This window comes from Chenopodium album, chromosome 14 (genome assembly GCF_948465745.1).
Source record: "Chenopodium album chromosome 14, dcCheAlbu1.1, whole genome shotgun sequence".
NCBI lineage: Eukaryota > Viridiplantae > Streptophyta > Magnoliopsida > Caryophyllales > Amaranthaceae > Chenopodium > Chenopodium album.
This window is the reverse complement of record NC_137847.1, coordinates 53,319,513-53,344,586: the sequence shown is the minus strand read 5'-3', so window position 1 is coordinate 53,344,586 and position 25,074 is coordinate 53,319,513. Positions and strand designations below refer to the sequence as shown.

The following is a 25,074-nucleotide window of genomic DNA, read 5'->3' as shown; positions in this document are numbered from 1 at the left end:
AATGGTTAAGATTAGTGGACTTTAATGAAGAGTTGAAATTAGTTCGACTCTATATGCCTAAGTATAATATCTTATAGAAAATTATTGATTTTATAATGACATTTCATACAAAGTATGATCAAATATTCAACATCCTTTCATCAAGTGACAAGTGATGTACTTATGTGCAACTGTACTTGAAAAGATAACGCAATGCTAAAAATAGTAAGATTATTTATATGTGCCTCTTAGAAGTTGAATTCACCAATTAACTAAATTTTAGAGTTCATCAATGGATCCCAAAAATTTGGTACAATCGTTGCGAATATTTCGTATGATATCAAGCATATCTCAACGGATTGAAATATATAAATTAATTATTTTCTTAATTTTTTATTTGTAAAGAATTGAATAATAAGACCTAGTAAAATAAGGGTAAGTTTTTTTATTTTTACAAGTTTTAATGTATCTAGATTGGTCAAATTGTATAACTCGAAAATTTGTAAAGTTTTAATTGGCCAAACGCTAATAAATTGCCAAAACACGAATACACCGTCTTAATAGCCAAAACACATGTCAAATTAGTTCAATTTGTTACAAAATTTCAAGAAGAATATAGTCATAAACATGACTAGGGAATAGTATTATTCTTTCTATTTCGTGTATATAGCTGTAAGTTATAACCAACTTCCCTTGAATTTTATGCTTTTCCACAATATTCTACTACTAAATTTTTATACAAGAAAAATCAAACAAAAATTAATACCGGCATCAATGTGTATGATACCCTAGTCAACAGCTTGTCTAGATGGGCCCACCTCTCTTTCTCAAAAAATAAAATATACAGTATTTAATTTTTTTTTTTAAATGAGCGGGTCCCACATAAAAAAAGAAAAAAAAAAATTGTCACGGCAAAAACCGTAAAAACAGTCAACGTAATAAGCTGATCAGCTAATCCTCGTCTTATTGTTTCCACTCACGCAAGATCTGAAAACGTGCTGTTTAAACTCTCCATACTTGCATTTGCATTGCACCTCTTCTTCTTTGTGGGCCCAGTCAACTCTTCCTCCTTTATTTTGCCCCACATTTCTACATGTATCTAGTACACTACTACTTATTGCGTGAATTTTTATTTTTATTTTCTTGGTATACTTTCCCCATTGTCTTTGACAAAAGCTAAAATATAATCGGGGGCGTTGAATAAGATTACTAAAAGTAGAATTATTAATTTGAAATAAAAATTAATTACATTGATTAATGCGAGATTTTGACGTGCATTCTCAAATTAATTAGTATCAATTGATGAACTATTTTAAAGGGTTATCTAACGCTCCAGGGGCCTGCGTTAGCAAGATCCTTCTTAAAATTACTAGTTTAACAATTTGATTATCACGTATACAACTCTTACCATTTTTGTATTAGACCTTTAATTTACTGCTCTCTTTGTACCAAGTCAACAAACCTCAAAGTCTCATATTGAAATTGAAATGTACAATTTTGACCATTATTATCTTAATTTTTTATTCGTAAAAATTTATTAAAATTGAATCTATTGAAATATAAGTAAAACGTAACAAATAATAATAATAATAATAATAATAATAATAATAATAATAATAATAGTAGTAGTAGTAATTTTGCAAAATCAATTGTTCAAATTAAAGTTAAAATGTGAATTGTGTAAAACAATAATTGTAACTAAGCTGGCTTAATTGTTAATTGTATATATATAGAGAAGTTTGAATTGTACAAAAAAAAGTTGGTGATATCATGGGTTATAGAGGTGCTATTCAAATTGAATAGGCATCATTTTTTGTAAGAATCTTGAATGGTTGCTTGAATTCATATTTTTCAAAATATATATCGAATGAGGATATGTAAATTTTTCTCAAAATAATAAAATCGGATTGAGAGCGTACTTTAACCCATTTGTATGAAAATAATACTACCATACGTTGTGCGTAAAAGTGTGACGATAATTTTTTTTAAAAATACGGAGTATTATTTCTATGACATTATTAGTTACAAGTTAATTTGATGAAAATTGATAAACATAGCCTTGCAGTAAATATTAAGTAATTATTCGTATCAAAGATAATACTAATTGACTTATAATTGAAAAATATTTTAATATAGATATCAACCTTCACGATTTTTTTTATCTAATAATAGTGTCAGAATTTAGACACTTGAATCTTTGAGGTTATTGAACCTCAATTAACCAAAAATATCCATTCTCTCAATTAGATCTACACTGTGTTTAATTTAACCTAATCGTCTAATTCGATTTTCAAATTTGACTAAACTTTGATTCTATTTGTACACCAATCTATGTACGAAGTGTAAGATGAAAATAAAACTATCAAATAAAAAGTTATTAAATTTGTAATTTATGCAATTTAATTTCAAATATAAAAATTTTGCATTTTTTAACTACGAAATTAAATACGAGTATAAGCTAAGATTTATCTATGTTTTTTTTAATTTTTTTTGAGGAAATATATAAGATCTTCTTATCACCCCAAATATTGAAATTATTCAATTTACTCGATAAAAGGAGAAAAATTCAGTCCACAAACAAGGCACAAGAAGCTTTTTACTGAAATTAATTAGTGATAATAAACATAACTCATCTACCTTATAAATAAATGAACCGAACCATTTTTTTTTTTTTTAACGTGGGACACTCATAAAGTCATAAGTGGGTATTGTATATACAATAGATTTCAAAAATAATAAATGTGTACTATCCGATATCTTTCTTGATAAAAGTGTACTATACTTTTATACATAAAGAAGCAAGTACAGAAATACTAGAAGGTACTCCGTATAATAATACGTAGTAAGAAGCTAAGGTGAGAAATAAGGTCGTGTTTGGAGTAGTGAAGAAGAGAGTTGAATACCGTCACGTGGAAGGCGCCGCATCCCACGGGGCGGTGGTATTTCTTTGAAGAAAGAATGAGTCAACTTCCTTTTTGACGAAATGTAGACGAAACTCTCCTATTTTTATTTTGTTTTTTTCTTCTTCTATTTAAGACTAATTATTTTATTTTATTTCTCACTCTTACGCATAGGCTGACGTTTTAATTGGTTAAATATTGACTTTTTTTTCTTTTGTATTTCCTCTCTAAATTAAAAATCTTTCAATGTATGTAGTGTGTGGACATAAACTTATTAAATAGTGAAGGACAATACTAAATGAAAACTATTTATAATAATATTTTATATGTTGTATATTTTTCTTTTTCTTTTTTGATAAATACGTCGTGTATCTTTACTTTTATAGACTTTTTCTACTGTGTAACACATTTTTATTTTGATTGTGTTATAGAGTAAACTAAATTATCATCCGATTTGATTAATGACTATGCATCTACAAATTGAAATTATCCCAATCATTTGTCCTTATTCTCACAAATGTCTTAACATAATAATATCAAACGTAGAAAAAAAAAATTATATGAGCCCTAATCAACCTAAAATCACTTTTTTAATAGATGAACTAACTCAACTTGATATGAGCATACAATTTTTAATATAACGCATTATCATAATAAGCTAAATTGACACGAAATAAACCTACATATGACTTAATTAGACCCAAACCAACTTAGCCAAATCAGATAACTACTTGATCGTCATTACCCTTAGAACAACGTAATTAATAAATCACCTATGAAGTATAAATTACCTTACTTGTAGATGATCTAATAACTCAATTTTCATCTTTAAACTGTGTTCAATTCACCTTAGCTTATTCTCATCGGATCATTAATTTCTAAATCTTGTTAAAATGAGATCAGACTAGGGCATATAATTTCACAATACTCCATACAATATAAATATAACAAATCAAAACATAAATAAAAAACAATCAAGACCATAAAAATTCAGACCTCATACCATCGTAAAACATAAATTTATTCATATTAAAAACACATTAAATAAGACGCAGATAACAAAACCTACTATATATATATATATATATATATATATATATATATATATATATATATATATATATATATATATATATATATATATATACTGGTATGTATTTATACAAGGTAAGATAATATAATCATTAGACAAATCCTACGTATGTACTTATTTATTACTTCCTCCGTTTTTATTTAGTTGCAACACACCCCTTTGGCACGCATGTTAAGAAAGATATTAGACTAGGTAAACGGATAAATTAATTTACAAAATTTTAACACCTATAAGAAGAAAGGGATAAGTTGTTACGGTTTAATTTTCATAAATTAATTCATTCGTTTACCTAGTTTAATCATCTCATCGATAAACGTGATAAAATGTGTGTTGCAAGTATAGAAAAACAGAAGAAGTATAGCATATTTATTTATATGTCATAGTATTAGTGTATTACACTTTTATTACACCTACCAATACAAGTATTTTTCTTTTGAAAACAAAGAAAATGAAAATAAATATAAATAATAATAAAAAAAAAGAGTCATTGGTCTTCATTCCAAACCCTTTTTATAGGCTCATCAGTTAAAAGACTTGAGACTTCCAAACATTTCTCCTTCTCCTCTCTCTCTTGTCTCTCTTATAAACCCAAACCCATTTCTTTCATTTTCATTTCCATTTCCATTTCCAAATAATAATAAAAATAAAAATCCATTGATCCAACCAATCAAATTAAAATCATCTCGTAAATGGACGGCAGAGGATGGGGTCTTGCTCTTGAATCATCATCATCATCACCGTCTGATCTTCTCCTCCACCCCCACCACCACCACCACCACCATCTTCATCACAAAAAACATAACAAGAATAATAATAATAATCCGGTGTTCCAAAGTCTAGAATTTCCAATGAACATCCACCGTCAATCAGCCGAACACGATCGTGATCAAGAACATGATGATGATGATCAAAATCAGGATAAGAAGAAAGTTGTTGGTGAAGTAGATTTCTTCTCTGATAATAATAATACAGTACATAGGAGTACATCTTGTTCTGGTGCACCTCTAAATCGTGTGAAAGAGGAAGCTTCTTCTCTTGATCATCATCAATCTGCTACTGCTCTTCCTGATTCCGCACCTCTTCTCGATAATAATAATGTTAATGTAACTTTCTCTCTCTTTATTTTTTTTTTTTTTTTTTAATTTCTTCATTTATTGCTATTTTCAGATCCTACCTAATCTTTTATTCTTTGCTAAAATGTTTTACGGAGTTAAATCTACTCCCTTGTTGTCTAACTAAATATTGTTCTACTTTCTCTCAAAGTTAAATTTATGTTGTCCTACTTTAACGAAGGTGATAATTTTTTCACAAAATTAAATAAAAAATAAACTTAAGACATACGGAGTACTTAAGATCCTATTTATTTGGTATGACAGTGTATTTATTATTAATCCATTTTATTAGTACAAGTAGTAGAAATTTGTAATAAAGGAGAACTTTTTTTTTCGTAAAATTAGGTGAATTGTGATGGTTAAGTCTATTATATAGATGTTAAAAAAAAAAAAAGTCTATAATATATCATAAAACCCATTGTATATACAAGTAATTTAGTTTTTCCCAAACTTTCTTAATTAAGAATGAAAGAGTTTTAGTCTTAGTTAATAATTATTTTTATTTTTATTTTATTATTATAAAATTAATATGGGAATCGAATATTAAGTTTATCATAATTATAGTAAATATATCCAAATAGTCTAGTAAAATTTTAGTTTGAGAAATTGTGTGTATTGGGTTAATTTATTTATTTGTATAATTATTAAATGATAATTTTAATTTATGTATATACGAAGTATTAATTTATTTATATTTGAAATTATAGACTGGTCTACATCTTCTCACCACTAATACGGGAAGCGATCAATCTACGGTAGATGATGGTGCTTCTTCGGATGCAGAAGACAAGAGAAACAAAAATGAGGTAATTAATATCATTAAGAAAGAATATAATGTATAAAATTTAACAACCATTAATACTTTTTCATCTTAGTTCATTAACATCATATATTTGTGTATGATTTTAATTATCAGCTAGTTTTACTTCAAGCTGAGCTACAACGTATGAATACTGAAAATCAAAAGTTGAAATCCATGTTAAATCAAATGAGCAACAGTTACAATTCTCTTCAAATGCACCTCGTAAATGTAATGCAGCACCAACAACAACAAAACCTTCGAAAGGGCGAAAATTCGCAACATGAGGTACGTACAATAACCATCGATTGTACATTTGATTTTGTTTTTCGTTATTTGTCACGCTGTTCATTTTAAAAAGTTATTTTAGTCAAAAGTCATAAGACTATAATAGAATCATCTATATCATTATTACCATTTTACTCGGTTTTTTTTTTTATTATTATCATTTTGCAAGTTTACTTAGGATATGATTTTATTTCATATATATAGGCAATTATGCAAGGAAAGGCCGAGGAGAAGCCAATGGTACCACGTCAATTCTTAGACTTGGTTTCGGGTGCAAATACTGAGACCGATGAGCGAACATCTCAAACCTTGTCGGATGACGAGAGGACGGTCGACCGCTCTGGATCACCGTTAAACTCCATGGAAGTAGCGTCAAGGGCCAACAATAATAAGGAGTTGAACCTTGCTAACTATGATAATGGGAAGAGAATAAGGGAAGAAAGTCCGGAAGGATCGGACGCGCAAGGGTGGGGGCATAATAAGGTGACTAAGTTGATGAACAATGTCGTCAAGCCTACTAGTCCTCCCGTGGATCAAGCAGCAGCCGAGGCTACAATGAGGAAAGCTCGTGTATCAGTTCGAGCTCGATCTGAAGCACCCATGGTTAGTTATTAATTACTTAATTAGTGTTCATGCACGTATGAAGTTTGATGATTTCACATGATTAAATTAAGTGTTACGAAGTCTAATATTTGGATGGAAATTAATGTAGATAAGCGACGGATGTCAATGGCGAAAGTATGGACAAAAGATGGCAAAGGGTAACCCTTGCCCTAGAGCTTATTATCGTTGCACAATGGCGGTTGGTTGTCCCGTCCGAAAACAAGTATGTACTCATCTTAATTTCCAAATTACAAGAGTTAATAGTTCTCTATAATTAAATTACTTTTTTTGTAACTAATTTTTTTTTCTTAAATTTTGGTCAATAATCAATATGGTCATACATAACAAATCCATAATGACTAACAACATGTACATTCATAGATATTTACGTACTGCGATTACAAATTGAAGACTAATAATCAGCATGTCAACAATTTTTTTGTATAGGTTCAAAGGTGTGCGGAGGACAGGTCAATTCTGATCACAACATATGAAGGTAACCACAACCACCCACTACCACCAGCCGCGATGGCGATGGCCTCGACAACCTCAGCAGCGGCGAGCATGCTCCTCTCAGGATCAATGCCGAGTGGAGATGGGTTAATGAACCCGAATTTCCTAGCTAGGACCATACTTCCATGCTCATCAAGTATGGCTACAATCTCAGCATCAGCACCTTTTCCAACTGTTACGTTGGACTTAACCCATTCACCAAACCCTCTTCAAATGAGGCAATCAGTTTCTCAAACAAATGGACCTTTTCAAGTACCCTTTCAACCTCAAACTTCCCAAGTGGGGCCCAATTTTTTGGGCTCAATTCCTCAAATATTTGGTCAAGCTTTGCTAAATTCTAGTAATAATAATAATAATAATAACCAATCAAAATTTTCTGGTCTACAAACTACCACTCCCCAAGGGTTGGACGCTTCACACCTGCAACACGCTAACCAAAACCCGGCTTTCGCCGACACTCTAAGCGCAGCCACGGCTGCAATCGCCAACGACCCGAACTTCACAGCCGCACTGGCGGCTGCCATCTCGTCGATCATCGGTGGGGCACGTGGCCCGGCAGAAAACAATAATGCCCCTAGTGATGCCACTACTAATGGAAACAATGCAAATAACGTCACTACAAGTAGTAGCATGCAACAACAATAGAAAGGCAACAAAAGGAGGCAGTTTTGCAAATAGACAAATATTATTACCTTGATAATATGTTGCTTTGTTTTTAGCTAAAACCTTTTTTTTTTTTTTTTTTTTTGGGCCTATATCTTTTGGTTTAGTATATTACTTATCATAGTAGTTCTTAGGAAAAGGATAAGAATGAGGTAAAAAAAAATGTTCATATACTTTTTTTTTTTTTTTTTTTTTTTTCATTTTTCCTTTTTTTTTTTCCTTCTCTAGTAGGTCTTTGAGAAGACTTACAGAAGACAAGTTCATTCTTTAATCACATCATTATTTTGTTTTTGAATAATTTATCCATTTTCGGATAGATATATATGGGAGATACAAATTTAAATTTATTGTCATTTCATTTCAATGTTTCTTTTATTGTTACACCTCACGCATTATACAATTTCCACGTCTAAGCTTTATATTAATTGTTAGCTGATGATGCAGTTTTGACGAAGGTACGAATATCATCATAAAAACTAGAAATTAAAATTTAAAAAATTCATTACGAATAAGTTTTTATTATTATTATTTTTTTAAATATATGTACTTTGAATATATATAGAATCTGGTTTGATATGATAAAAGATAATATACCAAGTGATACCTATAACAAATAGTCGGTCTAATCAGTACGATTTCTACAATAACTTTACATTTTTTTTGGTTACAAATTTCATTTTGATTACATCATAACACCACTTTAGACTTTTTATTTTATTTTATTTATTTTATTTTTTTAATAATATATAGAAGTATATGTTTTGCCATTATTTTAATTTTATTTTATATACATATACTCCGATATTTTTTTGACATGAATTGACATGAAATTTATTTCAATGGAAGATGCACTAATAAAGTAAGAAGTAACTTGTTGGAGTGTCAACTTATAACAAGGAAAACGCCACATTATATACGTACGTGTGGTATGAAAATATGAACCTTTCACGTTGTTACTGTACACAAGATATCATTTTGTTTAATTAAATAAATTAATTGGCTGATGTAAAATGATGATTAATTAAAAAATATTAAGATATAAGACGAGGCAGAATTCAATGTTGATCTCTTGATTTCTTTTAAGTCATATTACAGTATTTTAATATGATATATAATATGTGTGTGGTCCCAAACAATATCGAAGACCGAAGAAGAAAGATAGTAGACGTTTGAAAGAAGGAAAAAAGTTTAAGTAAGAAAAGGCCAAGTCTAAGGTATATTCTTGAATTTCAAGGTCAACAATACCGGCTAATGGTCGTTTGACACGTAAGGTAGATAGAAGGAGGTTTCGTAGCAAGTCATGGACTCTTAATTATAAAAATGTTTATAGTATAATTTTATTTTTAACCATATGTATTCAATAATTGTAAGAGTTGTTTGGTATTAGATGAGTATAATACTCTCTTGGTTCAAAATAATTAACAGTGGCCAAAATTATTTTTGAATTTTCCACAAAATAATCGTGTATTCTATCTTGCTGGTAATTTCATGTTAGGATTAGTGACGTGCATAACATAATCTTATACTTTCTATGAATTGCTACTAATAAATTACAATGTTAGCTCACTTAGTAATAAGCTTTTTTACCTCATATATTTGGGTTTCGAGTTTCGATAAATTTATATGTGCGAGTTGTAAACATGATTGCCTTGTTTTAAAATAAGAGCGGTAGATGGATGGGAGCGAGTATTAAGGAATGAAGAAAGCATATAACTGGAAGAAGCAAGCTAGAAAGAAAAGAAATGTTGACTTTCCGTGCAAGAATTGACGTTAACGAATACCTGCTCAGCCTAATCAATGATGAGTACGTAGGAGTTAGGACTTTGGTGATGAATAAAGTAATGAAAAAAAAAAAAAAAAAAAAAAGGGTTGAAGGTGAACGTGTAATAGTAGTAGAGGATTTTGAAAATAAAAAAATGAATTGGGATCGGAGTTTAGGAAACCGTACTTAATCAAACCGTACATTCATCTCCCCATGTCTCTTTTTCTACATTCAGTCAACTTCTACACGTGGTTGCATGTGGATATTTCGATACTACGAGTAGCCCTAGTTTTTGGTAATTTTGCATAATAATACCTACCTTAATCATCTTTCTATTACGTGGATTTACGTTGCATATACGTAGACGGATTAACTAGTTTTGTGGCTCATGCGATAATTGCCGATATATAATATAAATAATAGATTTATAATATTATAAAATACAAAGTATAATATAAGTTAATGTTCTGTAAAAAATTCGTGTTTATTAGACTCGGGATCTGTTCTGATTTAGTGAAGTGAACTGAACTGATTGAAGCTAAGTAGAACTGAACTGAACTAAATTGTTTATAAGAGAAGGAAATTAGAAAATAAACTGAAATTAAGCTGAAGAGAACAAGCCTAGGTTTAAGGTATAGAAAGTATTATATTACCTTTTGAGAACTCTGAAATAGTAAATCTAAGTTTGTGGCGGCCTCATTAGCGGAACATAGTTAAAAATAAATAAATTTCACAACTAGGGATGAAGGTGGTGATAATTGAAAGGATTTAAGGAGCTGAGGATGGAGTTTATGCATATATAAATATATATATAAAAAAATGAATAGGAAACACATACATAGTATATGCTAATGACGTGAATTAGTAGTACAACAATATCAAGATTATTCAAATGCTTGGAGCATGCTTGATGATTTCACACATAAGGAATATATAGTTATAATTCATCACGATATGAATTTTAAAATATCATCTTTTATAGTTTTTACTTATTGATGATGATTAAAGATATTCTTAAATAAGGTTATATATATTAGTGAATGTATTACTATAATTTTTAATATTACAATTAAAAAAAAGAAAAAAGAAAGAAAAGAGGAAAGCCTTGTATTGTTATAGTTCTTGTAAATTTTGCTTCATTCAAGTTTGGGCCGACATATTATCAACAGCCCAAAAACACTTGGCCCTATAAGCTGCCCAACCACTTTCTAGTTTCATCCCTCAATAATCATTTTAACATTTTTGCTTATGTTTAAAATTTCAAGACTATGGAAAACGGTATCATATATGAAGGTATGTACGATTTAGTTTCGTTAAAATCCCTAATAAAATAATAAACAATATGATCGATGGTAATTAAGAAGGTATGTACAGTTGATTTAGAGAGTTTGAACTTTTCAAATAAACACACTATGTACATATTGAATCTTGGTAGAATTGTTGCAAGGCGGTATGTACAATTGAGTTTGAACCTAATAAATAAACAAACTATAACGACAAGTTAAACATGCTTTCAACAAAAAATCAAGAAATTATTTTCTAGCTAAGGTTAGCAAAGTTGAGTGTTTCTTTAGCTTACTTGGTCAAACAATGTGTAAATCAGTATGTACGAAGCTACTAGTTTATATCGTATATGATATGATTATAATTTAGAAATCTCAATATAAATATGAGTATTGCATGCAATCAAACTTTTGTCAAACACATGAATTGAACTACTGCATTAGATATATTTGTATGTACTCTACTTCCAACTTTTAATTTTCTACTATTCAAGGTGCAGTGTTTCATTAAGACTACTATACTACTGATTTAGACAACTTATTCATAGAGTTATCGTAAGGTGTTGACAATTGATTCTGTAGTTTGAAATATAGCATAATTATTCAATTTTTCTCAAACTATATTATATACAAATCATCAAGTAAAGATAAATCGATGGAAGACTTTAATTTCTCAAATGTTTCGTACGTCCAAGCTTCAATTGATTAATTAACAGGACTAATATCAATACTCGACCAAAAACATATTAACTCCAACACTCTTAGTATATAACCCTTCGTTAAATATTAGTTGCAACTTTGGAACAATTTATGTCTCTTAAATAATGCCCCAAAGTTCTAATTAATATTTAACGGATGTATTAATATAATATTAGGGCCTGTTCTGATTGACTGAACTGAGGTGAACTGGACTGAACTGGACTTATCAAAGCTGAACTGAACTGAACTTATTAAAGATGAACTGAACTAAACTGAACTGAATATTTTATAAGAGAAGGAAATTAGGAGCTGAACTGAACTGAACCGAACTTAACTTATTAGAGCTGAACTGAACTGAACTTATTAGAGCTGAACTGAACTGAACTAAACTTATTAGAGTTGAACTGAACTGAAAATAATCGTATCAGAACAAGCCCTTAGTACGTACAGGATAATCTATGAATCGAATCTTAGCATAGAACAACTTAGCACACACGTACTCAGATACACGTGTATAAGGGCCTGTTCACATTTATTGAACCGAGCTGAACTGAACTGAATTGAAATGAGCTGAAATGAATATTTTATGAGAGAGGGAAATTAGGAGTTGAATTGAACTGATTGGAGCTGAATTGAACTGAACTGAAATTAAGTAAATGTGAACAGGCCCTAAGTGTATAACCATATCATCAAGCTTATATTATTTATAATTTAAACTTGTTCAAAATAAGTACCGATTATTCAAAATGAAATACATGTAGATTGCCTGTTAGATTATCTGAATGTGAAGGACTTTCCTTTAAAGCATTAGCATTTTCAACGAACATTGAGCGTTTCTAGCGCTTAATATAAAAATTTATCATCTAATTGACGTTAGGAGTCTTAGGTCCGCGCATATCTCATCCCTAATCAAAATTAAGGATGCCAATTAGTCTTAATTTATTAGAACTAAACTTGATTATATACTTTCGTGTTCTCACTTTCTTGTACAATATAAACTATTATATTATGGTTAGAAAACTAGCTGTAATTGACAAGTGATTGAGAAAAAAACAGCTGTTTTAAGACGTTGCTAGAAGACACAGCAATGATTAAATGTTCGTATATATGTTTGTCAAGTTTACTTGCATCATGCTATCATAATCTATACGTCATAATTTTTAACCAATGTTAATTAATGTCTTAGGTTGATCATATAACAACTGTCTAAAATTGACAAAAATTGGTAAATAGAACAACGTAAGAACTTAGATATCTACAACGATCCGTGGATGTATGTCAACTAGGTTTGTTGTTGAAGTCTAAATGTGAACTTAGCTCGTTGACAGTTTACAGACTCTACATCATCGCTATCTGCATCTCTGTCACCGAAACGAGTACGTACAATAGAAACTGATGTAATGTATGTTATGTATATAAAAAAAAATATTGCAATTGTGAGAAAAAGTCTGCAGATTTATGGCTTTTTAGGATTAAGGAAATGCTAATTACAGCAATATATAAATTAGCCTTTCGCTTCGCGTTAGGGTGTTTTGATTTGTGTAAAGATTTGAAGTTATGAATTAATGGTTAAGACCTTCAAAAGAAATATGACTTCTATTGAAAGGCTAAAATGAAAAATAACCTTCTACTTCCCTCTTAGGGCTAATAACCTTACAATATATCTAAAAAAAAAAAGATTTTTTGTTACTAAAATAAATTTAATAATAGATTTTTCCATTCTAAAATAAAGACCGAGAAAAACATTTTTTTTCCCTTTAACTTGAAGGGAATATTTGCCTATACATTTTAAATTTTAAAGGCTGATAAGGCCGAATAATAATACGTTGTAAGAAAAAAATTAAAATAATTTTGAAACATACTCATAATTTAGATGAATAAAGTAATAACTAAATAACTTTAGCTATCCGATCTCAAACTAATCTCCATTTCTTTATAAGTTATTGATATGTGAAGTGTATGAAGTATTTAATTCCAAATAGCTATTTACTGAATTTTTACAAGCATAGCTTAATACTTCGTATTTTGTTTATATGAAGCAATAAATAACTCGAGGAGTAATTTGTTTTTGACATTTCTCTCTCTCTCTCTCTTTTTTCCAAGCAACATAACTTATGAAAAGTATTTATATGGATATTGTAGTATTTTGATGGAAAGTTGGATTAACATAGAACATTTTACTCACAAAAAGCAAGTTTAATGTTTATTTGATGGAAAGTATATGGAAAGTTTAATGAGCTATTGACCAGCCCAAATGATATAGGCAGCCTTATAGATTATCATTTCATGGCTTAGTTGGTTTTTCTTTGGGCTCTTTTACATGGCCATACATATACGGGCCAATAAATTAAGGGTCCAATAATTAGTATTTTGGGCTCTTTACTGAAATTTTATAAGTTAACAGTCTTTGGACTGGGCTCATTAAACTCTAAACTCACTCTACCTTTCAGCCCATCTCCCTCACCAAAATTTATTTTATTTTTAACTTTTAGAGAAAAATTCTATGGAGTCAATAAAAATTTCGCACAGATCATTCCGTCTCAATGTTAGTGGAAATTAAAAATCTTTTTAAGAGTAAGGGAAAAGGTAAGACTATCTCTCCAACCATTTGGTTTCAAACCTAATCCTAACAATTACATAATTTACATTTAAATTATACTTGTATAAGCTATAAATGGTTGATAATGGAACACTTAAATTTGGAAGAAGAGAGGATGATACTAGATGAATGTGGAAAATAAATCATTCACCACTTTTTGTATAGGTTAGGTCGTAAGGATTGTGGACATTATTTATTTTGCAAATAATTATAACAAATGATTTAGGCATATGGTACAATGCATATGCAACTTTAAACAAAGGAATGTATGTTTTCCTATATATTAGCATGTTGCATATCTACGATACCAAAAGCCTACATTCATCTTTGCAGTGGTACGGAGTATTAGACACACCTTACAAGTTACAACACAAAAAATCAAATCTACTTTTAGGCATGGCTACATAGCGGTAACATACTGACATTAGAAGAGTTAACGTGTTGACGTGAAACACATTTAAATTGTTCACACATCCACAAATATGGAACATAAGATTACTGAAAAACAAGAAGGTATCCTCTACTTAAAGGCTTAAACATCAGAATTGGCTCCACTACTAGCTGTGATAGCAAATTGCTAAGTACAATGCGTGCAAACAACATAGTGTTACCTAAAACTACGTGTTCCTTGCACTCTACACCTTACTTCGGGCGCAACACTTCATTTTTTGTTTGGGTATGTGCATGACAAGATATGCCAACCGTTTCATATGTGCATTCCTACTAGCTAAGCTACTAGGAGTATTACATAATACTCTCTCCGTTAATTTTTTTTTTAATTATTTGATTTCATATTGGTGTTTATCCTATTCTCGTGTATGCAAGCTATTGTTTTTATTAGTGGGATTTGTTCCCACAATCTCAATGTTGTGATGTGTAAGATGCAAACTTTAGGATTACACCAAGCCTTATTTGATAGTGTTTTACCCTATTCAATTTACATATACTGTATTCGGCTAATCAGATTTAATACAATATAAAAGGTGTACACAGATCTACTCATCTCGAGTTTGCAAGTTAGCGTCTTTATTAATGGGATTTGTTCCCGTAACCTCAATATTGTGATTTGTGCGATGTAAATTTTACAATTAGACTAAGCCTTATTTAATACGTAGTGTTTTACCCTGTTCAATTCACATGTATTAAGCTAATCAGTTTTGTCATAATATAAAAGGTGTACACAAGGAATGTTAATTGTGAGGTAAAGTGTACACAAGGAAACGACTTGATACAATATAAAAGGTGGTGGTATATGAAATATGACGAGTGCAAAAAAGGTTTGTAAAACGAACTACACCCCCCTTCAAAGCCACGTAATCTAAATTCAGTTGTTGTTTCTTGCAATCTTTTTCTCTAAATTCCGAATTCTCTTGTCGTTCACGCACAAATCACAATACCCACGAAATCCATTACTCCAAAGAAGTGGGCCCCACAAACCCACTTTTCACTTCATCTTTCATCCTCACCGTTCATCACAGTCAATTCAATATCCCATTACTCTACACCTTACCACACATGATCTTCCCCCTCTAAACAAAACGACTCACTAAATTAACTCAACTCAAACAACATTCCACTCTATCCTAATCAAACGGCTAGGATCAATTAACTTTTTAGAACGAACGACCTACATTACATGCAAGTTTCTTTTTGGCATTTTATTAATGCATTAATATAACCTTAAGTGATAAGTACTCCCTCCATCCCTTAATTATATGCCTATTTCTTTCATTTATAAGAATCTAATTTTGTGCCCGTACGATACCCGAATTGTTTATCGAATTTTAAAATTAAACTTTTTATATCTAAAATATATATATGTTATTTGAATTTTCTTTTCATGGATTAATAATCACTTGACAATCATACTTGTCCGTTTATGGTATTAATAATGTACAACCAAAAAGAATGGTCGTCCAAAGCTGTGATCTCTTTTTACTTTCTCTGAATATGGGAAAGACCGATTGCATGTTAAGACTTATGAGAACGATTATATTATTATATATAATCATAGGTCTTTTTGATTTTTTTTTTAAATTTTTTTTCCCTTTATACGTCTCTGGATCTGTCATTTGTATAGAAATATTGATATCTTATTGAAAATAAAATTCTAAACCAAAAGTTTTATTGAAAACAAAACTCTAAAATAACTTTTTTATCCTATTAAATCTATCTAAAATTTATTGAAAATAAAACTCTAAAATAACCTTTTTTATCCTACCAATCTATTTAACTTTTTTATCCTATTTTACAAAAAAATATATTCAAATAAATCCTACGTGTTATATTAATAACTAATTTCCGCCTATGTGGCACGACACTTGGCAAAAGCTGGAATACCAAGTGTCGTTGTCTCGTGCCCTGGCTAAAAGTTTAGCTTCATAGTTACCAGTTTTATGCCCCGTGCGATGCCCGGGTTGTTTAATGAATATTAAGATAAATTTTTAATCTATATGTCAAATTTTAAAATATATCATTAATACAAAATTATTTAGAAATTGATGCGCTTTTGTGATGATTTGCTATTTAGTAGGCAGGTAATGACTAATAATAATGTTGGTGGAAATGTTCGATTTAATTTAATACATTAAAAAAAATAAAAAATTAGCAAAAAATAAATTAAATAAAATAAATGTTCAAAGCCCGTTGAGTTGACCCAAACCCAAAATTTTGGATAAGGGTTGAACATTTCTTGACTCGTAATTTGAAGTGACTCAATTCGAGATGACTCATGACCCCACCCTAATTGACAGGTCTACACAGTGATAAAATTCTATTGGATTGTGAAGTATATTATTTTAATCGATTAATATATTTTGTAAATGGATGTTTTATGTTTTAAACTACTTCCTTTACTAAAAAAAATATTATGATATAAAAAATAAATTTTTATGATAATTTTTGAGATTATAATCTAATAATTTTTTTGAATAAAATTATAATTCAATTTATACATATGAAATATTGGTATTTTATCGAAAATAAAACTCTAAAATAACAATTTTATCCTACAATTCTATCCAAATAGAATTCTAAACTAACTTTTTTATTTTATGAAGTCTATTTAAATCTATCCAATGTGGCGCGACACTTGGCGAAAAGTTAGAACGCCAAGTGTCGCTGTCTCGTGACCTTCCTAAAAGTTTAGCTTTATTTATTAGTTATATATTATATGATAGGCATATAATTAAGGGGCGGAGAGTATATTGAATTTTTGTTCGAAAAATACTTCCTTTGTTTTATTATAGCTAAAACATTTGAATTTCACCAATTTTTATATGTGATCAACCGCATACAAAACACACAGTTTGATTTTTGTTATATTTACACGAGTACATCTTTACTTTGGTACTACAATTTGATTGAGTTAATCATTTCAGATAAGTTAAAATTAGATTAATGAATTCAATTACGTATAAAATAAAATTTAAGTATATAGATTGCATCCTTGGTATCATTATTTATGGTGATTTAAACTTACAAGAAAAAATATAGTTATGTGAGATTTTTTATTAAACTCGATTCATTGTATATCTTCAAATTATCATTTTTCCATAACAAATTCTTTATTAATTAATCAAAGATATAAATTTTACAATCAATTAAAGATATCAGATATGGAATATATTATAATGTGAATTGACAAACATGAAAAGAAGCATGTTTTATCTAAAATAACGGAAAAATTATTAATTAAAATAAACTAATACATCAATTAACAAGTAATTGCATTTTGTGTATGTCGTGTATGAAATGTATTCGATGCTTATAATTAATCCAGAACGCTTTTAAGAAAAACAAAACAGAAAACTCCTGGCACTAGGTAGTACTAGTGCTAATTTTAATCACCTACCAGTCTATTATAATTCTATATAAATAAACCTCTTTCTCTACACATTGAAAAAACAGGGGACTTTAAAAAACTTGTCAAAGTCTTAAAAACTTCACCGTTTTCTCTCTTCTCTCCTACACTCACACACTCTCTCTCTCATCACCTGTAGAACTCGGTAAGATATCATCTTTTTGATTAATTTTGCAGTTATCATTACAATTTTGTTCAAATTTTGAATCTTTTATCTAATTTGTGTACATTTTTTTTGTTGATTAAATTTTTATATGAAGTTCTGTTAATTTCTGTACCTGGGTTTTTTTTTTTTATTTTTCAATTTTGTGTTAATTAAGGAAAATTTAAGGTCATTTTCTGAGTGCATGCATTGTATAATTAGTTATATTTCATTGATTTTACCACAAAAATATTGAGCTGTATTTACTGATATTTAGCCGTTATAAAGGAGCCATCTTTATGGTGTGCATCATAAAATAAGGAGAAATTAAAGAGAGAATTTTCTGGCATTGTATAATTTGCGTGTACCATTATTTAATTTTCAAAACAAAAGAAACAATATTTAATCTGTTATTCCAGGAGTTTGTTTCAGACTTTCAGTACTGTTGTGGATGCCATTAGGCTTGTAGGGAATTATTTAGACTGGTAGGTGATTAAATATAAAATGAGATTTTAACTTCTGTTTTGAAGTAGTTTGGCAGTTAAATTTACAAATTTTGATCATTATTTTTTTGTAAATTTGTTTTATTTTTTGAGTTATAATGTGTTACTAGCACCTTTACCTTGAATGGAACTTTTGTAAATTTGTTAGAGGTATTTTATAATTGTAAAAATTGGTATGGTGTAACTATTAGCTTTATTTGGAAAAGATGATGTTTTGAGCATCAAAGATTTATGCTATATGAATACATGAATTAATGGTATAATAGTGTAACACCATTTGGTTTAGGGTTACAATTATTGACGAGATAGAGTTAGACAGTATGCATAAGATTTGATTAGGTTTGTTCTAGCTAGAAGTGTCCAAGTGCTTGTTTGTTTGACATAAACGTGTATAGGAATCCTGGAAATACATGAAATCCCTTGCTTTTGTATGGAACATTGTTGAGCGAATTATAAAGCCTATGTAGAATGCAGAACATGATAATGTTATGTATGCTACTCTTTTTCTCATTAAAAGGTGATAGAAGTTCTTAGTAAGTAAGAAAATTAAAGTTGTTTGGTTGGCAAAACGCCCTAAGTAGGCAGGAGGGTATGCTTCTTACAATAAGGACATGATCACTCTTTTTCTGAAATCAAGAGTCATCATTTCCTGTCTATTGCAGTTCGTTTTCGTAGCATTCATATCTGATGTAAACTGAAAATTCTTTGATAGGTAAAGATGGTTAAAGTCAAGGTGCTTGTGATTCCGCTGTTTCTTTCATTATTTCTGATGCCACTGGTCCTTGCAACATCCAATGATGGATTACTTAGAGTTGGATTAAAAAAGAAGAAAATCGATCAGAATACTCATGTTGCTTCTCGGCTTGGGTTGAAAGATAGGGAGAAACTGAGATCCTCCCTAGGAAAATATGTTCTTGGCGAACTTAGAGATGTAGAGGAGGGTGATATTGTTGCCCTGAAGAATTATATGGATGCTCAATACTTTGGGGAGATTGGTGTTGGTACTCCCCCTCAGAAATTCACTGTTATTTTTGATACTGGTAGCTCTAACTTGTGGGTGCCTTCGGCAAAGTGCTACTTCTCGGTCAGTAACTCATAATCACTATTATGAATAATATTTGTCAGCTTATCAATTTTCTTAAAGTCTTATGTTTATGAGTTTTTGTGTGCAGATTGCTTGCTTCTTCCATGCCAAGTACAACTCTGGTTCTTCTAGTACTTACCAGAAGGATGGTATGTCATCTTTCCTTATCAATTTTCGAGTTCTCTTGATATGCCTTAATTTATATATCGAACAGCTTATGAAATTTGTACTTGGCCAAGACGGCCACTGGCTCACTTTTATGATAGTTCTGTAATACTGTAATTGGACATGTTGACATACATACCTTTTTCAATTCTGTCTAACGGACACAATTAGCTTAACTTCATGATGTTTTGATGCTTTGCATATTGTATTCGCCTTTTCATTTATAGTTTACAGGGTTCAAGGATTATCACTTCAGCCTTTACAACTTTATAGTTTATACCTCTACAAATGATAATGACGGTCTCTGTGCTATTTGCCTGTATTCTGTTATGTTTTTGTTGTACTCGTGTGCGAGTGTGTATGTGAATTGTAGCATGGATATATTGATAGGAATATTACAAATGATAATGAACAGACTAGCAGAAAAAAGGAGAATTACTCAATACTCTGTATGCTGTATAAGAAGTCCAGTGCTGTATCATAATATAACACCGTTATAAACTTATACGAGTAATTGTCTAAGTGTAAATTATGATCGGATCTTTATTATGTAATTGAGTATTTTCTGCTAACATGATCATGTATCCTTTTGTATTTTTCTTAACATCATACTGATCATTGTTGAGATTTCTCACGGATCTTAGTTTTTGACTATATCCAATGCAGGAGAATCTGCTGCCATTCAATATGGTTCTGGATCTGTATCTGGTTTCTTCAGTGAAGATAACGTGGAGGTCGGTGACCTTGTTGTAAAGGACCAGGCAAGTAGAATCAACTTAACTTCAGTTCTTAGTGGTAATTGGCTAATTAGTCATCTTTTGATAACATTGCGTTCATTTCTCAGAAATTCATTGAAACCACTAGAGAGCCTAGCATCACATTCGTGGTTGCCAAGTTTGACGGGATACTTGGACTAGGGTTCCAAGAAATAGCAGTTGGGAATGCTGTTCCAGTTTGGTAAGTTTTGCAGTTACCCCATGAACTAAAATCATAATATTTTCCTTGTAAATATAATCTTCTCTATGCATCGAATAGGACCATACACAATTGATTTTGAGATACCTTAATGTCATAAGTCAAAAGGAAATATATGTTATCATTTCCTTTTATTGTCTTATACAGTACTTTATCTTCTACCATATAATCAAGTACAATAACATACTAATTTGACTTACACTCATTATAAGTAGGATGGTTTGGGCAGTTGTCATTTCAATATAATGAAAAACTAACTTGATAATACTTGTTCAAGGTACAATATGGTTAAGCAAGGGCTTATCAAGGAGCCAGTATTTTCATTCTGGCTTAACCGTAAAGAAGAAGACAATGAAGGTGGTGAACTTGTCTTTGGAGGGGTCGACCCAAAGCACTTTAAAGGCAAGCACACATATGCTCCTGTAACAAGGAAGGGTTATTGGCAGGTATTTGTTTGATTGTGAAAGGTTCATGTTAGACAAATTAGTATATTCATGGATCTTACTTAAAGAATCTGTTTGTTGGCAGTTCGATATGGGTGATGTTCTTATCAATGGTAAAACTACAGGTATGCATCTTGTTACTATAAAATGCAGGCATGGGCCAATTATAACAATTATAAGGGGTGGGAAATCGGAGTTATTGGACTATATTCATAACAATAAGATAAACACTTCAACATCTAAGGAATTTGTCCATTGTTTTGAATTTCCTCTGTTTTGTTATTTATGATGCGGATGGACTCTGCTGTTATCTGTAGGGTACTGCTCAGGTGGATGCGCAGCTATTGCAGATTCTGGAACATCTTTGTTGGCTGGCCCTACGGTTAGTCTTCTTTGTCATCTGTATTGCATTATATTGTAGCTCTACAAGATTGGTGTCCTAGCCTCACGCTTGTTGATGGTGTACACTATGTTACTTGGACTCGATAATTTACTTAAATACCCATGTCACACTACGATATGGGTTTGTAAACTTGATGCTTAAATTGGTTCAGAGTTCATGGAAATATTTGTGAATAGCTGATTCTGATACTTGCACACCAATTTTAACACCAATACTTGAGTCGGAGTAGCATAGGTTTTACATTTGTATTAAATTTTGGCATGACAGGCTCCACTTTAGATATAACTCTATGAGTGTCATGTGGATAGGCAGAAATGTGGAGCTAGCACTGTATGTTAAAAGTTAAAACTATTTGCATTTGTTACCATCTGGTCAGATGATAAATTTACGTGTAACTTTTCACATTTGGCTTTGGATTTCCCTAGCATAAGTACTCTGTAGTACTTCGTAGGATTAATATGTTAGATAAGATCTAAAGGACATAGCTTAAAGTTTTTTGTATATATTACTCGTGCAAATGCAGATACTAATGGCTATCACATTTTATGCAGACCGTTATTACCCAGATAAACGAGGCCATTGGGGCTTCAGGTGTTGCCAGTCGGGCATGTAAGAATGTAGTTCAGCAGTATGGACAAACAATGATCAATCTGTTGTTTTCAGAGGTGAGTTAAGTTTGTTGTTACATATTATTTGTTTGATGCTTCATACTCTTGCTAAAAGTGTTAAAATTATTGACTACTTTTCTGAAGAATCTGAAGTGAAAGGAGTTAAGGAGTATGAACAATTCGATTTTTCTTGATTGTCACTATTGGCATGTAGTAATTAAAACAAATGGAGCCTTTAGTGGAGATTCATCAATACAATGGTAAAAGAAAATGACAAAAAATCCTTAGTTAAACTTGTTGCAACTCCATGCATGCTCAATAGTCAATACAGTTGCGGACTTGTGCTGGATTTAGGCGCTTACATTTATTTGGCATTTATATATAAATACTTTTAGTAGAGTAGAACTTTTTCGTAGTACTTACTGATTTTACTTCTGTTTTGTTTTGATAGGAGTCCCCTAAGAAGGTCTGCTCTCAAATTGGTGTCTGTGCTTATGATGGCAGACATGGTGTTAGGTAGGTGTTGGAACTGAACATTCTAATTTGTGATATTTATCAAATTATATACTGTATTTCTTTTGTCCTTGGTTTAAATGCTTTTAACTGACTATATATCGAGATTTTAAATCTTTGCAATCCTAAAATGATCGTACAGATTTTTTGGATTATATATTTGAAAATGATTGTTCGAAAGATCTTAAAGAAATCGTTGCAAACATCCATTTTAGTGACTTTAAAAGAGTCAATCATGGCTATAAATCGATGGAGGGTCATTGAAAATTGTGTGATTATTGAAAGAGATTAATTTACTTCTTGCAGCATGGGGATCGAGTCAGTAGTAGATGAGCAAAATTCTGACAGTTCACCTGATGGTATGTGCTCTGCTTGTGAGATGGCTGTTGTGTGGATGGAGAGTCAACTCAAGCAGAATGCGACCCAGGATCGTGTAATAAGTTATGCCGATCAGGTGGGTCATCTCAAGAATGTTACAAGCTAATTCTTGATTAGAAATTATTGTTTGTTCTAACTTTGCTATTTGATAATACGCAGCTATGTGATCGAATTCCAAACCAATTGGGACAATCAGGTGTTGACTGTTCCCAAGTTTCTAAGATGCCCCCGGTGGCCTTTACTATTTCAGGAAAGGAGTTCGTACTTAGACCTGAGGAGGTAAAAAAATGCTTTATATGCATTGTAATTGCTATGTTGGGTAGCTATTTTTTGTTTATGGTCATACATACGAAATTGGAAATCAGTATTCATCAATGCATGGTTCTGGTTGGGCTTCTTTTAGCTCTACGCTATTAACTTGTCGTGTTAATGCTTAATGGTTATAGCAAATAAACTGGCATAATGTCGCTTACACTAACACTTTCGTGTGTTTTTATGCTCAGTACATACTCAAGGTTGGTGAGGGTTCTGCTGCACAGTGTATCAGTGGATTTACCGCTTTGGATGTACCCCCTCCCCGTGGACCAATCTGGTATGTATTTTGTATCCATCAACTTGAAAATGTATTTCACTTTCATAGAGAGAACACATTTTGACATTCAACACATGCACTCGAAAATGATGCAGGATTCTGGGAGATATCTTCATGGGGCGGTATCATACTGTATTTGACTATGGAAATCTCCAGGTTGGATTTGCTGAAGCAGCATAAATTGCCTTGTATACCTTATTTCGCGTGTTCAGTTACTGTTAAAGTGTTAAGCCATGGTTTCCCTTGTAAGCTTGAGACTGGAATTTTCGCTTCTTTAAGTTACCAGACTATTCTGTAGAATGGCAGATATGCTTTTGTAAATATCCAAATGTTAGTTTTATTTACTTAAGTTAAAGCAATACAAATGGCTTATCAACACCCCTTTCGCTTTTGCTCTATTGGTTGTTTCCTAATCTGAAGTACTCCGTTACTATGTATATAATTCAGGAACATTTTTTCTGTGGTGCTAACTGACTAACTGTAATCAGAGTTTACGACCTATTACTTCCTGTCGATAATCTAGAGAGTTCAAAGGAAACTTCAAACCCCTAAACTTCGGATACTTTAAAAGGACCTCAATGTCTAAAGCTTAGGTGAAGGGCGTGCAAGGAGTTTGAAAAGGATGACCAGATATCTACTGGACTCACACCATGATCATGAACAAAATCCAATGACTGAACGATTGGTGAGATAGGAACAGAATTGGCTAGGGCCGGTGGTGGAGTGAGGTGGGTAGGTCAGAATTGGCTAGGGCCGGTGGTGGAGTGAGGTGGGTAGGTTGTGGCCCGTGGGTTCAATATTTCTAAGCAAACAGACTTAAGTCAAGACTTGCATGGACTAAACCATGACTAGTCTGGTTCGGATGTAAAATGGTCCGTGTACAGCAATAGCTTTCCAACCCCAGCCATCCTAGCCTAGACCCGTCTTAAACAGAAAACTTGTTATTCGAGTCTGTGATATATGAAACTAATTTCAACCCTTAGATCGATATAAAAAGTAGCATACATAAGATACACAAAGTGATTCAAATAGTTGCGTTTTAGTACATCTATGCTACATTGGCACATCGCCCCTAGATTTGAAAGTTGAATCCCACTTTTAATATAGTTTGCA

At 31.2% G+C, this 25,074-nt stretch overlaps 2 protein-coding genes across 2 annotated transcripts; both read left to right on the top strand.

Moving 5' to 3' along the window:
• The first annotated feature begins 4,646 nt into the window (after positions 1–4,646).
• Positions 4,647–8,274, top strand: LOC145579584 (putative WRKY transcription factor 31). The gene is made up of 6 exons (XM_081636819.1): positions 4,647–5,075; positions 5,792–5,890; positions 6,001–6,171; positions 6,376–6,774; positions 6,884–6,997; positions 7,222–8,274. Exons 1-6 carry the CDS (start codon positions 4,662–4,664, stop codon positions 7,930–7,932), a joined length of 1,908 nt encoding a protein of 635 aa, XP_081492945.1. The 5' UTR covers positions 4,647–4,661; the 3' UTR covers positions 7,933–8,274.
• Positions 8,275–18,169: 9,895 nt separating this feature from the next.
• Positions 18,170–24,351, top strand: LOC145579582 (aspartic proteinase A2-like). Its single transcript, XM_081636818.1, has 14 exons — positions 18,170–18,300; positions 19,513–19,884; positions 19,973–20,033; positions 20,716–20,810; positions 20,894–21,006; positions 21,302–21,470; positions 21,553–21,592; positions 21,785–21,849; positions 22,422–22,535; positions 22,930–22,994; positions 23,298–23,445; positions 23,529–23,648; positions 23,873–23,961; positions 24,057–24,351. The coding sequence occupies exons 2-14, from the start codon at positions 19,519–19,521 to the stop codon at positions 24,139–24,141; spliced, it is 1,530 nt and encodes a 509-aa protein (XP_081492944.1). The 5' UTR covers positions 18,170–18,300; positions 19,513–19,518; the 3' UTR covers positions 24,142–24,351.
• The last annotated feature ends 723 nt before the right edge of the window (positions 24,352–25,074 follow it).